This window comes from Dipodomys merriami, unplaced genomic scaffold (assembly GCF_024711535.1).
Source record: "Dipodomys merriami isolate MVZ:Mamm:240054 unplaced genomic scaffold, mDipMer1.0.p SCAF_57, whole genome shotgun sequence".
NCBI classification, from domain to species: Eukaryota; Metazoa; Chordata; class Mammalia; order Rodentia; family Heteromyidae; genus Dipodomys; species Dipodomys merriami.
In genome coordinates, this window is record NW_027206146.1 from 3,471,405 (window position 1) to 3,489,059 (window position 17,655).

The 17,655-nt window shown below is 47.4% G+C and overlaps 1 protein-coding gene across 1 annotated transcript; it reads right to left on the minus strand.

Annotated features, from left to right (window-relative positions):
* Positions 1–13,310: 13,310 nt before the first annotated feature.
* On the minus strand, positions 13,311–14,109 carry LOC138812429 (vomeronasal type-1 receptor 4-like). Its single transcript, XM_070000376.1, has 3 exons — positions 13,880–14,109; positions 13,578–13,785; positions 13,311–13,478 (listed from the first exon to the last, which is right to left on the minus strand). The coding sequence occupies exons 1-3, from the start codon at positions 14,107–14,109 to the stop codon at positions 13,311–13,313; spliced, it is 606 nt and encodes a 201-aa protein (XP_069856477.1).
* Between the last annotated feature and the right edge of the window lie 3,546 nt (positions 14,110–17,655).

Below are 17,655 nucleotides of genomic sequence, written 5' to 3' on the forward strand. Positions count from 1 at the left end.
GGGGACCATGTGTTCACATCAGCAACTCTAGAATGGCATTTGAACCTAAAATTGCCCCCTCTCTTTCTCTGTCATCCATCTCCTCCTTCATCCGCACCATGCAGACCTGCTTCATCTTCCTGGTATTTCTTCTGTGAAATATGGGCTCCGTATTCAGGAAAGGGAGACACTTGGGACCCTGTCTATTTTAGTCTGCTATGATTGACAGGCCCAGCCACCACTGCACCCTGCCCAGCATTGCACCCCTCCCCACTCCACTCTGTTCCAACCACACTGGCTTTCTACTTCCTTCAATATGCCAAGTAGGGCTGTGTGCAGAGTCTTCAGTCAGGCGAGGACCCCACAAGGCAATATTTGGGGTCCTTCGAGCCTGGTGTGGTGCTGGGTGCAGACCTCAGAGGGTCCCCTCTTCCAAGAGGTCAAAAGTGGTGCTGGACTGAGGTGGACAGGAAGCAGAATTTTGTGGGCAAAAAGAGAAACATTAATAATTATTTTCTCTGTGTATTAGTACAGTTTACCAGAAGCGTGTCTTAAGTATCTGGAGCAATTTTTTTAAGAGTTAAAGAATATATATATATATATATATATATATATATATATATATATATATATATATATATATATATATATATATATTTGTTGGATGGAACTATTAAGACAGTGTAACATTGCAGTTGACTATTGTACTTGAGGGGCTCATTGCCCTGAGTTCAAATCCTGGCTCTCCTAATTGGTTGAGTGTGACCGTGGGCAAATTTCACATTTCGGTAGGCCTCAATGTTCACATCTATAACCTGGGCATCTTCAAGGTCCTGGATGAGCCCATGCCTAGCCTGAATGCTGGGGATGGACAGTCCTCAGCCTTACACTACCCCTCCTCTGTGAGCCCTGCTGGGCCCAGGCTCTTCCTCCTCTCCTGCAACCACAAGTCTCTGCTGCCTTGTCCAACTCTGTGTCTCTAACAAGAGTGCCCAGCAGAAAGGCCTGTATTCTTGTCATCTGTGCTCTTGGAACAAGCTCAGAGCCTGCTGGAGGGAATGGGGCCAGTAAATCAGACATGTTTACATGCGTGTCCCTCAATGCACAAGTACGTGCCTGTGTGTGTGTGCACATGCATGGGAATATGCGTAGAAATGCACACAGGAGTATACATGTAAATGAATGCACGCTGCACACGTGCTGTGGACATGGATATGTCTCTAAGGCATGCATGAATGAGCCTGTATGCACACAGGTCCCCACAGAGACTTAGGCAGTGGTGTGCTGGAAAAGTTCTAATGACTAGCTCTCCATTGAAAAATATCCCTAGCCTGTAATCCCAGCCTCTCAGGAGGCCAAGATCTGAGGATCATGGTTCAAAGCCAGAGTAGGCAGGAAAGTATGAGACTCATCTCCAAAAAGCCAGAAGTGGTATGACTGTAGTGATAGACCTGCCTTGAGTGAAAAAGCTAAGAGACAGTGCCCAAGACCTGAGTTCAGGCCTCAGGATGGGTACACACACACACACACACATACACACACACACACACACACACACACACACACACACACACACACACACACACACACACACACACATAATTTGTCCATTTCTGTGAGCCATCCACCATGGCTACCCCAGGTACCAAGGCATGGCCACTGAACCACAGGAGTCCTGTGGTTGTCCCACAGGAGATAATCTGTAGGAGCTGGCCAGCACACCTGGGGACTGGGAGGTGTGTGTGTGTGTGTGTGTGTGTGTGTGTGTGTGTGTGTGTGTGTGTGTGTGTGTGACAGTGAGTAGCTCATGGCTAAGCTCCTGCTGTAGCCAGCTTAGGAGTAGTCTGCAGGCTAGCTGGGGATGCTTCTTTGCAGAGCTGGTACATCAGTGAAGCAGAAGGTGATTGGCCACAGGCCAGCTCTCTCCATCTCCCTTGGAAGCCTGTCCAAGCTGATGCTCCTTGTTAGGCCAGATGAGACATTCCCTGAGACATCGCCTGACCTCACCCTTACACAGACCAATGCTCAGGAAGGCCAGAGAGGTGGGGGGAGGCAGAGGAGGAAGAGGAGGGAGCAGGGAGTTAGGCAGAGGAGAAGAAGAGCTGGACAGACTGGGGCTCTGAGCTTTCCCAAAGACATTTCTCTGGTCCCATCATAGCCTCCAGCTAGAGTTTTCTTCTATAAAGGACAGGTCTTCTGGACTCACAACTTTTTATATGTCCCTCTGGAGTCAGAGAGTTGGGCTATGAATATTGGGCTCTCCATTCAAAAGCCAGAGAGAGAGAGAAGAGGTAGAGAGAGAGAGACAGAGAGAGAGACAGAGAGAGAGAGAGACAGAGAGAGAGAGAGAGAGAGACAGAGAGAGAGAGAGACAGAGAGAGAGAGAGAGAGAGAGAGAGAGAGAGAGAGAGAGAGAGAGAGAGGCAGACAGACAGACAGATAGGCAGGCAAGCAGGCAGACAGGCAGACAGACAGACACAGAATTGCTTCAAATGGGATGCTGGGAGTTGCAAAAAGCAATTAAAGAAATCCATTGAAATGAAGACCAAGCTATACAAAAAAATCTTTATTTTATGTACTAGGATTGTTTTCTGTTTGTTTGTTTTTCAGGTTTCTGCTTTTTAAATTTTTTTTTCTGTTAACAGTCTGAAAAAAAAAAAAGATCCACCAAGAAAATAAAATGGAAGTTGTTTCCATGAACTGCTTGGAGCTGAATACAAGCCATCACCCACCATAGGAAGCCGTGCCCTGGGGGGGGGGTCTCTACGGGTCCCTTTCTTCCCAGCCCCCTAGCCCTTTCTGCCACCCCATGTACCAGAGGCCTTCTTGAGGTAGCCCCTGGCCCAGGACTCACAGCCTGGGAAGATGGGTGCTCACTGCACAGACACGGCCCGTGTTCAGGGGATTGAACTGCTTTCTGGACAGTCAGGGCACTTGCTTGCTAGCTTTCCTTGCTTCTCTTTTTCTCCCTAGGTTTTTGATGGTCAGGTGTAGAAGCTAGTGGGAAAGGGATCACATTTGAGTGGGGAGAGATAGATTGCCATTTCTGCCCAGTCCAAGAGAAGCTCAGTAGCCTCCACACTTAATTGACCCCTGTGCCCTGGGGCCTCAGGCCCTCCCCTGCCCTCTGGCCCACGCTGGTGCTGTCTTGCGCTGGGGCTGTCGTGGGGCTCCAGCTTCTGCTGACCTTAGTGAATGAACTTTCCTCTTGACAAAAGACAGGCAGGACAGTGGGGAGTGGGCCTTGTGAATGTGTCTCTTCAACTTGGCCTGGACCTCAGGACCCTCCAGGCAGGTGGGTGCCCAGAGAGTGATAACAAAGAAAGGCTGGGGTGCATCCAGCCTGGGCCTCACCATCATAGGACTGGCTCTAAGGCTGGTTGAAAAGTTCTGGCTTGGGAAAGTGGTTGGATTGTATTGTCTGAACTGGCCCTTGTCACTTTGGCAAAGGAAGGGGAGAAACCAGGGGTGTCCATGCATACTTGTCTGGGGTGCAATTTTAACTGCAAAGTGGCCTCCCCTCTGGGGACCCACTCTGCGAAAACTCTCTCCACTCCACGAAGGGCATCCTTCACTCCTCCCAGCAAACCTTAGAGGGACCTCTTTCTCACTGATCCCAAAGACAGCGGGGAACCCTGGTGGCTGACCTCTTTGCTAAAGGAAGTTGCTTCCAATGTCTGTGATGGGCTTATAGCATTTAAGAGAGGACACAACATGCAGAGCAGCTCAGGGAACTCCTGTGTCCTCTCCTTCTGTGGAGTGGCAGGATACAGTGGCTCATGTGTGTTTTTGCTTTGACACTGAATGTAGGGCAGGGGCTGGGGAGCACAGTGAGGAGGCATGTGGGGTGTGTGAATGTGTGTGTGTATGAGAGAGAGAAGAAAGGAGAGTAAAAGAAAAGAGAGAAAGAAGAGGAGAGAAGAGAGGAGGGGAGGGGAGGCAAAGACAGGAAAAGTGAGGAGAGGAGAGAAAGAAGAGAAGAAGAGAAGAGAAGAGAAGAGAAGAGAAGAGAAGAGAAGAGAAGAGAAGAGAAGAGAAGAGAAGAGAAGAGAAGAGAAGAGAAGAGAAGAGAAGAGAAGAGAAGAGAAGAGAAGAAACTGGTGGCTTGGGAAGTGTTCTCAATGTCATTGAAATTACTGGCAGCTGTTTTGGTCATCTCAGGCATCTTCCTCCAGGCAAGTGGCAGATATTAAAAGTCATAAAAACACAAGAAGGGGCCTTTGGAGCCTGTCTGGGTCTGTCCACATGCTTACACAGAGAGAAGCTTATACAGAAAGGCCACATGGCAAGAAAGTCTAGAATCCAGACCCAGATTCTAGCTGGTGCCCTTCCATACATGTGACTGGTGCACGTGCGTGTGTTGGCATGGTGTAGTGGCAGGCACAGGGGGCATCGTGTGGAATATTGTCATCCATGGCTTTGCAGGGTGCAGACCAGACCAGTTCCTCAGAGCCACACCCCTGGTTGCGTGAGGGGTGACAGCAAGCCATGAGCACTGGCCTTAGAAGACTGTGGATGTGTGTGTGTGTGTGTGTGTGTGTGTGTGTGTGTGTGTGTGTGTGTGATGGGGACCAGGAGTGGGGTGTGGGGTCTCCTCTTTCCACAGCAGTGCCTTCCTGCTAGCAGGAACCCCCCTGGAGCTCTTGGGGCCTTTTTCCTGTCCCTCCAGCTCTACACCCAGCTCCCGTCTCTCACAATGATTTTTCAAAAATGGATTTATATATATATATATATATATATATATATATATATATATATATTCTGTTTTTGTCTTTACAAGTTCCCTGCTAAATTTTAAGTCCCCCACCCCACCCCGTTTTTTTGTTTGTTTTCACAGTTTAAAGTTGGAAAAGAATTAAAAGAAAAATACTATCTGATTTTCTTGCAAGTAAATCCACTTATATATTTACATTTATTTATAGTCTGTGGTTTTTTTATTTAAAAAGAAAACACCACTTGTTTTCCCTTTTTTTTCTTTTGTAAAAAGAAACCTTTTTGCAATGTCATTGTTGGACCTGCTGGGTCCCCAAAGGGGGCATCAGTGAGTCCAAGGACCCCCCACCTCGCAAAAGCTCAAAGAGCCCCTTCCCACGAGTCTGGGAGCCTATGAGTCGGGGGGGGGGGTCTATCATCGCCCCAAGGTCATCAGTGCCTTGAGGTGAGGGGTGAGAATGGAAAGCTGCTTTATATCCCCTGGGGGCTGGGCATTCCCTAACCCAAAGAACAGGAGTTTGGGGGATAGTGACCCCATAAGGCTCCCTCTGAGCATTCCAGGGGAAGCCCCTTCTTCCCCCTCCCCTCCAGCAGTCTTCCCTCCCCCTTCCCTTCCCTCAAGGAAGTCATCACAGTGGGCTAAGGAATGGGAACCTGGGGCTAAGCAGCCCCAAGCCCACCTCACCTCTAGGCACCTAATGGACAGGGTGGGTCCAAGGGCTCAGGTCACCTGGAGGCCAATTGCCCCATTGGTGCTGGGCGGAGCAGGCTCTGGAGCCAATCAGCTTCCCCGGGAGTCCCAGGCCTGCCAGTGACCACGCCCCCTGGCCCTGAGTCTCCACACCCTATTCGCCCAGGGAGGCAGGGCCTTCTGGGGCTAAAGGGAACAGATTACTTTTTTATTTTAAGACTTACCCCGTGTTGAAAGAAAAAAAGGAACATAAAAACACGAATGAATAATAAGGACATCCTTCTTCTGCTCCATCCTCACTACTTTATCTGTTGTTATTTGTTATTATTATTTTTTGCTTTACTGTTATCTTGGTTCCGGAAGTCCTCCTGCTGCCCAGTCTTCTCACGTATTTCTCTGGCTGTTCATGGCCTGGCAGCCTTAGACATTGTGCTTGTTTTTCCTTAGCCTAAAAAGCCCTTCCTGGGGGTTTGTGCAACACCCACCACTCCCTCACCACTCCCTCCTTCATCTCAGCCTATTGTTACTTTGGCCATGAACATCTGGCTGGTCTTTGTCTTTTGCACTCAGTTCCCAGATCCAGGAGGCAGCACTAAGCAATGACAATGGCTAATGTGGACTGAGTGCATCCTGGGTTGCAGGCTGGAGCAGAGAACTGTCTTATTCTAATTCAGTCTCTCACCCGAGGGGTACTGGGACCATTATTGAGGAAGCCTAGGACCAGGGTGGCTCAGGGGAGTGGGAAGCAGCAGGGCTGCAGCTCAGCCTGCTATAGTACTTTTCTCTCCTGTCTCCTAATGGATACGATCAGGACACTTATCTCCCAACACTCACCCTCCTGCACACTCTCCCCTCACTGCCTTCTTATCTCCAGCAGGTGGTCCGGTGTGCATCTCCACCTGTCCTTTGGCTGGTGGCACCTGACTTGGGAGAGCGTGATTCTTTGTCAGCTTGTTCTTGTCCTCAGGTGTGTGTGTGTGTGTGTGTGTGTGTGTGTGTGTGTGTGTGTGGTCTGAGGCACCAGCCCCTCCTTTTCCCCACAGGAAGAACTGTGGCTGAGACAGAAACCAGGTCTGGTCTTTACCCAGACCTCCAATTCCAAGGTGTTTCTATGCAGAGGGGAGACCCCATCTCACACTGTAGTTCTGCACTGTGAGTGTCCCCAAGAATGTATTTCTAGGCCCCGTATAAGGTATGTGTTTAATATATGACCGTGGAAAGGAACCAAATTGGTCTGATTCTCTTCCCTCAGGCTAAATTATACTGGGACATCTAAGGAATCCCAGCTCCTATCTCCTGGACACAAAAAACACACCACAAAGAGACCCACAGCACACAGGACTGTGTCTAAATACATATTTGGACAGAGACTCATGTGGGCTCACAGGCACCCAAGGACACAGAACACAGCACTGACATGGGGCACACAGAGACAGAGGGGACCACAAGAGTGGTCCCTGACTACCCCCTCTATGCTTCACCTTTATCTTCAATCTTTGGTAGCCAAATAAGAGATAGGGACAGCCAATGGGTCCACCACACTGGGTGAGACAGTGACCACTATTTGTTACTGGGGGAGCTGGCAGTAGGTGGGATGGGACCTGCAGCACCACACCTTCACTGGACCTATGTATTGTAGGACTAAAGTGGTAACAGGGATGCATGAGGCTCCTGGGCTCTGACTCAGGCTATGGATTTCTCAGACACTCTTAGGGCTGGAGAGAAACAACTTTGATTTATCCATCTATCCAACTATGTACTCCTTTACTCATCCACCCATCCACCCACCCATCCATCCATCCATCCATCCATCCATCCATCCATCCATCCATCCATCCACCCACCCACCTATCCACCCATCCATCCATCCATCCATCCATCCATCCATCCATCTATCCATCCATCCATCCATCCATCTGCCCACCCACCCACCCACCCATCCATCCACTTATCTATCCATCTATCCATCCAGCCAGGTGTTGAGGACATTTTCCTTCTTCTAGGACCTTAGGAAACACAGGATGACATCTGAGGCTCAAGAATTGAGCCCCATTTACTTGGCCACTCTAGCCTATGAACACAGGTCTCCTGTCCAGACTTGCCCTGTGTCATCCTCTGCCCTCCCTCTTTTTCTTCACCTCTTGATGGTGAAACAAGACACAGGAGTCATCCCTGGACATCTTATTCAGTCTCTTTCCTGGGCCTCCTCAGCTTCTTGACCTTTCACCTTGGGTGTCCTGGGGCTCAGTGTCTGGGCCCCCTCTTTCTTCCCATACTGCTCCCTCAGTGGTCATCAACCCTCATGGCTTTAAACTATCACTCACAGGTTGACAGTTCCAGAGCCCCTTCCTCTGCCCTGGCACCCCTCAGCCAGGCCTGCACGGAGTGCCAGACACATTCCAACTCCTTCTGTAGGCATTTCTCACCCAGAATGGCCCACACGGAGCCTGGTCTCAACTTGCTGTCGTACTCAGGCACAAGCTTGGAATCATCCAGACCCCACCTTTTCCCAGGAACCTTCCAGACCACACTGTCCCTTGTAAGAATTTCTTAGCCCTTTACTGCCACTGCCCACCATCTCTTGTCTCGATCATGCCCATAGCAGGCTCCTGACTTCTCTACTTGCCCTCATCCTGGTTTGGTCTCTTACAAACACAGCAACCAGAAGGTCCTGTCCAAAGGTAAGTTGGTGGCCCTCAATCTCAGCCACTCTCTCTCCAAGACCTTGCCACAGCCCACAGGGTTGCCAGGGCCTCTCTTCACTGTGGTTTGCCCACTCCATTCTCAGTGCCCTCAGTCCTGTGCCTCAAACATTCCTGGTATGGACCTACACCAGGATCTTTGCATTTGCCAGTCCATCCTAGAACATTCATTCCGCAAATAGCCACGTGGCTACTTATTACTTTGAATCTTTGCTCAGACTTCTCAGTGAGGCCTTTCTTGATCCCATTCCTGATGTGGAATTTCTTCACTTTCTAGAAACTCTGGGATGCAGCAAAAGCTTCTCTGAGGGAATTTACAGCTGTGCGGGCCTGGCATGAAAACAGTCAGGTGTCTTAAAAGCAATCAACTATGAAGCACAGTCTAAAAGCAAACCCAGAACAGTGGATAGAAAGATAATCATAAGGACTGGGAAGGTGGCTCAGTGGTAGAGCACTTGCCTTGTATGCCTGAGGCCCTGGGTTCAATTCCTCAGCACCACATAAGCAGGAAAAAAAAGCCGGAAGTGGCGCTGTGGCTCAAGTGGTAGAGTACTAGCCTTGAGCTGAAGAGATGAGGGACAGTGCCCAGGCCCAGAGTTCAGGCCCCACGACTGGACCCCCCCCCCAGAAAAGAAAAATAATCATAAAATCTGCATAGAGCCAGCTAGGCACTGATGGCTGCTCACCACTAATCAGAGCTACTCCAGAATCTCAGATCTTAGGATAGTGGTTCAAAGGCAGCAGAAATGTAAATTAGGCTTATTATTAATAAACTATCCCAAGAATGTACAAAGCAGAGCTTTGTGGTAGCACACTAGCGTGGAGCTAAAGAAACTTAGCAACTGCCTAGGCCCTTAGTTCAAGTCCTAGAACAGGCACACACATAGACACATACACAAAAATAATGGTAAAAATGAAAAAATGGAGATTAAAAAAACAATGTAAAAAATCAGTGAAAGAAGCTGAACACTGGTGTCTCACACCTGTAATCCTAGCTACTCAGGAGGCTCAGATCTGATGATCATGGTTCAAAGCCAGCCGAGGCAGGAAAGTCCATGAGACTCATCTCCAATAAACCACCAGAAAACTGGAAGTGGCACTGTGGCTCAACTGATAGAATATTCGCCTTGAGCTGAAGAGCTGAGGGACAGTGCTCAGGCCCAAAGTTCAAGCCTCAGGACTGACAAAAAAAATCAGGGAAGATAAGAACTTTCCTTGGGAAGATAGCTAAGACTGACAAGCCTTCATGCAAGAACAGTGAAGACATCAACTAAGAAAACTAGAATATCATAACAGTTTAAATCCTAGTTGTCACTGGGAAGTATATTAGAAACTTAATCCAACACATTAAAAAACATACAAGAAATGGATTCACTTCATTGTATGTTGGACCCCTCAGGTTTGATCCAAGATGATTTTAGTCAGCTAACTATATCTGTAATCAAGGAGTAAATAGATTCACTGAATGTTCCACCAGGTGTTCAGACTTACCACCAATGCCCCTCAGACAGGTAAAAAAACCAGGAAAGGAAGAAGGCTACCAAACTCCCTCTCATACCAAAATGAGAACAGACTAGAGACAAGATTGGACACCTATTTCCTTGAAGAGCACAGATGTAAAATATTTCATAACATACCTGCAAGTAATTTCAACAATGCACTGAAAGATCATGCACCATGCCTATGTTACATTCTACCCATATTTGCAAGTGTGGCTCAACCAGTCCTTGACAATTTGAAGAGTAAGACCCTGGACACCTGTGGCTTGCACCTGTCATCCTAGCTACTGAGCCTGAGATCTGAGGATCACAGTTCAAAGCCAGCCTGCACAGAAAAGTCCAGGAGGCTTTTCAATTCCCTACCAGAAAACTGGAAGTGGCACTAAGCTCCATGTGGTAGAGCGCTAGCCATGAGGAAAAGAGCTCAGGGACAGCACCCAGGCTCTGAGTTAAAGACCCACCACTGATTTCCTGCTGTCCCACCTCCCCCGAAAAAAGTCTTTTTTTTCTTTTTTTTTTTTTTGTCAGTCGTGGGGCTTGAACTCTGGGCCTGGGCGCTGTCCCTTAGCCCTTCAGCTCAAGGTTAGCACTCTACCACTTGAGCCACAGCGCCACTTCCGTTTTTCTGGTGGTTTATTGGAGATAGGAGTCTCACGGTCTCTCCTGCCTGGGCTGGCTTTGAACCGCGATCCTCAGATCTCAGCCTCCTGAGTAGCTAGGATTACAGGAGTCAGCCACCAGCGCTAGGCAGAAAAAAAGTCTTTATACCAAGGATCCATCCGTTTTAAAGCTTTCTCCGCCAAGGCACTATCAGATGTAAGAAGTGAGTAGCTAGGTATTTTAATGAAGTAGAAGCAATGGGAAGGTATATACAGTCTGGCACTGACCTGACAAGGCAAGGTGTGTGAAGTGTGCAATAGTGGCCACCATCAGGCCAGGACTCTGGTGTGACCTATGAACACAAGTCAGATGGTGCCTGTCCTAGGCGTCAGTCAATGGTTACTCCCAGATCTGACCTGGCATGAGTGCTTCTCCACAAAACCTCCCCAAGGCTTTCATGGCCCTTCTGGATTCTGGTGTTTTGATCCCAATGGCAGGGATTTGCCTGGTGGTTTTGTGAGGATGGTGACCACAGTGTGGCCTGCTCTACCATCAGGAGGTGCACAAGGGATAGGACCAGAGCCCCCAAGCTAAGGATGCAGGGTATTGGGGGCAGCTGACCTCCCAGCCAGTTCAAGGGCTTAGTCCCACCATTGTGTCACAACCCATTTTTCCTGAAAGGCTTTGTCAGGAGTTTCAAGTCATCCCCAGGAGTGAGAGGTGAGCGTGTCTCATCCCTCCTTCATATTGAGCATAGTCACCAGGTGCTGCTGTGAATGAAGTCAAGTCAGGAGCTGGCTGTGAGCTCTGGCGGGCAGGTGTGCAGCGGGGGAGCAGGAGTCGGGGGTCAGGCCACTGCGTGGCAAGGACACAGGGAACAGGAAAGGGATTGTACAAGATGGTGGTGCAGAACTGAGGATGCTCAGGAACAAAAGAGGAGACAAGGATGGAGAGAGATGTCCTGAATGTGCGAACTCTCCAGAAGTAAGGAGTCCAGGCAGGGCTGCATGTCAGGATGATGATGGGTGGCTGTGCTTTCAGCAGACTGCAGGGGTGTGTAGGGTGCAGAGCCCAACCTTGAGCTGAAGATCTGAGGGAGAGCGCCTAGGTCCCGAGTTCAAGCCCCACAGCAGACCAAAAAAAAAAAAAGAGGAAAAGCGCGTGGAGCATTGCTGAGCACTGTGAGGAAGGGGAAGCAAGGGGCGTGGGTTGTCTTGGATTTGGATCATGCTTAAGACAGTGTGAGGTGAGTGGAGGGTGGGGTGCTCCTGGGGAGCGGGTGCTTAGAGGGGTGCGGTGGGGGCAGGGAAAGCCTGCATCCCCTCAGAAGTCAGGGAGCTGGTGGAGGACGCTCACTGCCCTTAGGTCAGGAGGCTAGGTCCACATCCCTGCTCTCCAACGTGACTCAGATGGGGAGGACCTCTGGGGACGGGAACACCAGGGGTCAGGAGAGGACCAGGTGTGCGTGAGGTTAATGATGACACCAGACAGCTCCCCAAGGAGACCCCAGCACGCATGTGCTGGGTGGAATGATTTTGGGCTGGATTAAGGGCGTGGGGCGTGGAGGGAATCTGACTAAAGCGAGTGTCGGGGGAGGGAGTGCAGGGACAGCATGGTCTGTGGTTCAAGCCTTTTTGTTGGGGGGTGGCTGTAGGACCTTCAGGATCAGGAAGAGGCGCCTGGCTCAGACCCCACGGTGCACTCAACACCTAGCATATTCCCAGAATGGCTCCTGGAGGCAGGCCTGCAATCTGCTTGCTTTCCTTTTCTGTGCCGGTCCTAGGACTTGAAATCAGGGCCTGGGGCCTGTTCCTGAGCTTTTGTGATCAAGGCTGGTGACTGTCCCCGGGGCATCAGTGCTACTTCTGGCTTGCTATCACCTTGAAATTCATTCCTGAGAAGAAAAGGGTGGAGGTGGAGATCCCTGGACCGGAGGTCCCTGGCTATCATTCAGCACAGCAGCCTTGACTGGCCCCCCCAGAGACTGTGGTAAAGGGACCTCATAGAAAGGGACATGAGCAGCACTGCAGGAAATTTCACAATAGCCAAGCAAGAGATTTTCTCAAGGAGCCTTCATGTTTTAAAAAAACTTTACATTAAAAAAAATGTGCTTTTCAAAAGTATACTTAATGTACTTGTTGAATTAGCAGACAGTCTAGAGATATGTAATATAGACCACCTAGGAAAATAAAGAGTTGTTAAAATAAATTATGTGGAAGAAATGAGCACGGACAAGACTAAGGGAGTAACTGTCAGGAAGGAGCCTTGATGTTTGTGGTCAGAGCTACACCAGCAGGACTGCCTTTATTCCTTTCTTCTTTCCTTCCTTCCTTCTTTCCATCCTTCCTTTCCTTCCTTCCTTCCTTCCTTCTTGCCTTCTTCTTTGCTGGCTTTCCATATCTCTTCTCTGTCTGTCTCTATTTGTCTGTATATCTGTGTCCCTCATTCTCTCTTTGCTTCTTTGTGCAGTCCTGAGGCTTGAACTCTGGGCCTCCATTCTATACCTGGGACGATTTTGCTCAAGGCTTACACCCTACCACTTCAGCCTCAGCACCACCAACATCTTTTTTTTTTACTGGTTTATTGGAGATGAAAGTCTCAGAGTTTTCTGCCTAGACTGGTTTAAACTGTGATCCTTAGATCCTACCTCCTCAGGAACTCAAAACACAGGCATCAACCACCAACACCCAGCTGCTATTTTCTTTCTAACTACTTTTTTCTCCAGAACAGAAAGGCCTTTCAGAATGACTTGCTTTGTTGCATAGGGAACTATTAAAGAAAGAAAGAAAAGAAACAAAAGACTCTAAATGGAATTAGGAAAACATGTTAAGTGAGTTTAACCAGTTTATCTTGAATTTGGCATGATTACCAATTAATGGGGCAGATCATCTAGAGGAAGTTAACATGACCTAAAAAACATGTCAATATCTCACATTTCCACTTTCATATAGTTTTGTAGGCTAGCAAAATAGAGACAGATGAGCACACACACAGATATATAGCACACAAATGCACAGGTGTGGACGTGTGTGCACACCTCTTTCTCTCAGCAGATGACATTTATCTAGGTGTGCAGATTGTTGAATGGACAAGCAAAGTTCAGCAGAGATGTAAGCTTGGTGGTCCTCAAGGGAGGATCACTTTCATCTTCTTGGTGCAGGTGAAGAGGAGGCTGCAGGGAGTGGAGTGTCCGCTCATGAGCAGGAAAGGAATGAGGGCTGGGAAACAGCCCATAGCAAACACCGAGATATGGTGCAGCACAGGGCTGGGGTGGTAAATCACAGTCCAGCAAGTCTGACAGATGCAGGACACAGTTTAAAAGGAGACAAAGGCGCTCAACAAGAGGAAGATGATTATGGTAGCTCTGGACTTGAGAGAGGCTCTGGTGGAGACACTGATACTCTGTATGTGTCGCATTCTCAGCTTGTGTCTGTACAGGACAAAGAGCATGGAGGTGCTATCCCAGAGCATGAGTCCCAGACACAGAACATCAGGCACTGAGAGCATGGCCACGTTCAGCACATTAGCACCTGGATCCTGACGCATGGAAGGACAGTATCCATAGGCCTTTAAGCTTGTCATGTTATCCTGTGCTTTGGGCCTGGTCATAAACATAAGACAAAGAATGCTCACCAGGAGGAAGACCCCCCAGCTGAGGTAGAGGACTTGTGGGCTCTCCCTTCAGCCCTGCCCACCTGGAGTCCCCCTGGCTGATGCTGATAGCAAGGAAGATGCTCAGGGAGCAAGTGCTACCAATTGACACCCCCCTGCACACTGGGAAAAGATAGAAGACCATTTTGCACTCCATATCATTGAAGAAATTTCTCCAACCCCAAGCCACTATGGTTTGGGGAACACCCCTACACAGAAGACTTAGGAAGTTGGCCACAATTAAGTGCCTAAGAATCAAGTCTGTGGCTCTCATCCTGTTCCCCATGCAGGAAAGGAATGGATAATGGGAGAGAAGAGACAAATTACCTACAAACCCAACCACAGTCTGGGCTAAGAGGATCACCCCCATAGACATATGGGAATCTCCCATCCTCTCTGTTCCTTGAGTCTCATTCAGGGGCTCTGGCTTGGCAAACTGAGGCCTTCATGGTGCCAAGGGAACTCAACATTCTGCATCCAGCATTCACACCACTGGAAATACTCTACTACTGTCTCTCATGTATTAGGAAATATGCAATTCTATTCATCCATCGGGAAGTGGAAGATGGCATGTTCAGGGAAATGGGTGAACCTGGAGAAATGGCATTAAGGGAAGGTGAGTCTGGTTCTGAAGTGAAGGCAGCTGCATTTCTCCTCTGTAGAATCATATCTAAGATTCTAAACAAGCAAGGCCCTAGTAGCTCAAGACTGTAATCCTAGCTACTCAGAAGCTGAGACCTTGAATTCCCAATTCAAAGCCAGCCCAGAGAAGGATAGTCTCTGAGAATCTTCTCTCAAGTTAAGCAGCAGCAAACTGAAAGTAGATCTGTGGCTCAAAGTGGTAGAGGCCTAGCCTTGAGCAAAAAGGGATCAAGGAACATGGGCAAGACTCAAGTTCAAGCTCTCTGACTGACTAAACAAAGAAACTTGAAACATACCTGACACATTCCCGGGGTCACATGCACTTACACTTCAATACCCTGGCTGCAGGAGTGGGTCCCAGGTATCACCCTTTCCTCAACACAGAGCCCACATTTCACAGAAGAAATACCAGGAAGATGAATCAGGTCTGCATTAGGGATGTTGGGGGTTAAGAAAGAGGTGGATGTCAGAGACAGAGAGGGGGCAATTTTAGGGTCAAATCCCATTCTAGAGTCACTTATGTGAACATATCTTCCACAGTCCATGGACAATCAGGATTCCTCCTCACTTGACATAAACCAGGACAGACTCTGTGAGGGGAGTCGAAGTTAGGAAAAAACAGGACTTGGGGGTGAGGGGCCTGGAACTCCTGTTCTTTTCACTGTCCTAGCCCATTCCTATCCTTCCCTGTTTCTATGTTATGCAACCGGGTTCAATCAAGAATCCCTCTTCTTGTTTGATTATCTCTGCTGAGAAATCTGAGGTGATTCTAATTGGTTTCCCTTTATAGGTGATTACCCTTTTCTCCTTGACAGCTGTAAGGATCTTTTCCTTGGTCTGAGTTGATCCTGTGTGGATTAAAATGTGAAGGTGGGATGTCCTATTCTGATCTGGTCTATTTGGGGTTCTAAAAGCTTCTTGTATCTGAATAGGCCTATCTTTTTGTATGTTTGAGAAGTTCTCTGCTAGGGTCCTGTTAAACAAATTTCCTAGACCATTAACTTCTGTTTCTAGGTGCTCCTGTACACCCATTATCCTTAGATTAGGCCTTCCGATGGTATCGTCCAGTTGTTGGATAGATCTATCATACTTCTTGGACTTGTCTTGGATGGTTGTATGTTCTTTCTCTATAATATCTAGGCTGTCTTCAGTCCCTGAGATTCGATCTTCTGCATGGTCGAACCTGCTGTCAAGACTCTCTACTTTGTTTTTTTATCTCTTTTCCTTCTAATTGGTCAGCTTTGATGGCTTCAAGTTCTTTGTTGAAGCTCTGTTTTAGGTCTTGTATGAATTTCTTTACTTCCTTGATTTGGTGTTCAGTGTTTGTTCTCAAATCACTTAGTTGATTGGTTATGGTTTCTTTGGACTCCCATTCCTTCTGTTGGGTTCCATTCAGCATTCCCTTTGTGGTTTCCCTGACTTCCTTCAGCAATTTGTTAATGTATTCCATGAATGCCTTTAGTGATCTTTGTGTATTCTCTACCTGGTCTCTCAATTCCTGTATTACTCTTTGATTAGCTTCCTCCCGTTCCTGGGATTCCTGTAGTTCTCTTTCCTCCCATTTGTGAGATTCCTGCAGTTCTCTTTGAGTGTTCTCAGCCTGCTCACGCCATTCCTCCCTTTCTTTTTGAGTATTCTCAAGTTGTTCACGCAAATCCTGTATCAATTTTTGAGTAGCTTCCTCACGCTTATGATATTCCTGTATAAGCTTTTGGGATGTCTCCTCTCTCTCCCTTTCATGCTCATACAGAGTCCTTTGTAAGTTGTCAAACTTCTCATTTATCATGTTTGCCAGCAGTGTTGGTTGAGCTATTTGGGAACTCTCCTCTGGATTATTCATTATCTGTTCTGTCCCCTGATTATCAAGATTGGGAATTGAGATATCTGGATTTCCCATTTTTCTTGTTTTTTTTCAGCTTACTCTGCCCATTTGAGATGAAAATAGCCCCAGTTTTGTGCTAGAGCACTATCTTAAGGCAACCATCAATCAAAGTTTGCATTTGGACAGTCAATAGTCTACAGATACAATCTAGTTCAACAGATACATCTATTCAACATCAAACAACTATATGTTAATGGGCTTGGAACCGCAGAGATGAATTTGGAAAACCAGAAATTATTAGGATTAGGGAGAGATGTGGGTAGAAAATAGGAATAGATTGGTGTGGGGAGGAACAGGGAGAGTTAAATATGTCCTAATCCCAATGCAGGTAATAGGTTGGGTAGGATGCAAGTAGAGAGAGAGAGAAAAAGAAGAAAGGGAAAGTGAAATGAAAAGAGACCAGAAAAAAATACAAACCTAAAAACAAATATTATTATGGAGATTAAAAGACCATCTATTTAGAGAGGAATGTGAGTATATTAAGAGAAGGGAAGGGACATAGAGGAGAAGTGAAAAACTTTAAAAAATGCTTAAAATATTATATAGGTTTAATGAGGTAGTACTGCTATTAAGGAATTTAAGTCACAGAGATTTTGAATTGAGTAATAAATTTGTGGATTAATTGTGTACCCAATGGGGGATAGGGTCTACTAGTTAACTACGGGTTTTTCTGAGGATGTGCAGGACAAGAGACAATCAAAGAAAGAAGAGCCTGGAATGATGTATGCCATGCCATAAAAACAAACAACTATCAACCGAGAATACTGTACCCAGCTAAACTCTCCTTCATAACTGAAGGCCAAATAAAAAGCTTCCATAGCAAAGAAAAATTGAAACAATACATCTCCACCAAACCAGCCTTACAAAAGATTCTTAAAGATGTCCTACACATAGAAAACCAACAAGACTGCAATAAAGGCCAAGAAACTACACCCAAATGGAGAATCCAAGAACCATAGGAAGAACCCAGTTTTTGCAGCCCCCAAGAAGGTTGATAACATGGCAGGAACTCCCAAATACCTCTCAGTCCTGTCTCTTAACGTTAACGGACTGAACTCTCCAATTAAGCGACATAGACTGTCTAGTTGGATTAAAAAACAAGACCCTTCTATCTGCTGCCTGCATGAGTCACATCTTGCCCGCAAAAACAAACACATTTTCAATGTTAAAGGCTGGAACAAAATCTACCAAGCAAACAGCCCCCATAAACAGGCGGGAGTTGCAATCCTAATATCAGATAAAATAGACTTCAAATTAAAATTCGTGAGAAGAGATAAAGAAGGTCACTACATGCTA

Coding starts and splice junctions, on each gene's coding strand:
- LOC138812429 (XM_070000376.1), bottom strand. CDS start 14,109: ATGAGAGCCACAGACTTGATTCTTAGGCACTTAATTGTGGCCAACTTC. Junction 13,786..13,879: donor ATCAGCCAGGGGGACTCCAG/GTGGGCAGGGCT, acceptor GTTTATGACCAG/GCCCAAAGCACAGGATAACA. Junction 13,479..13,577: donor GACACATACAGAGTATCAGT/GTCTCCACCAGA, acceptor TGCATCTGTCAG/ACTTGCTGGACTGTGATTTA.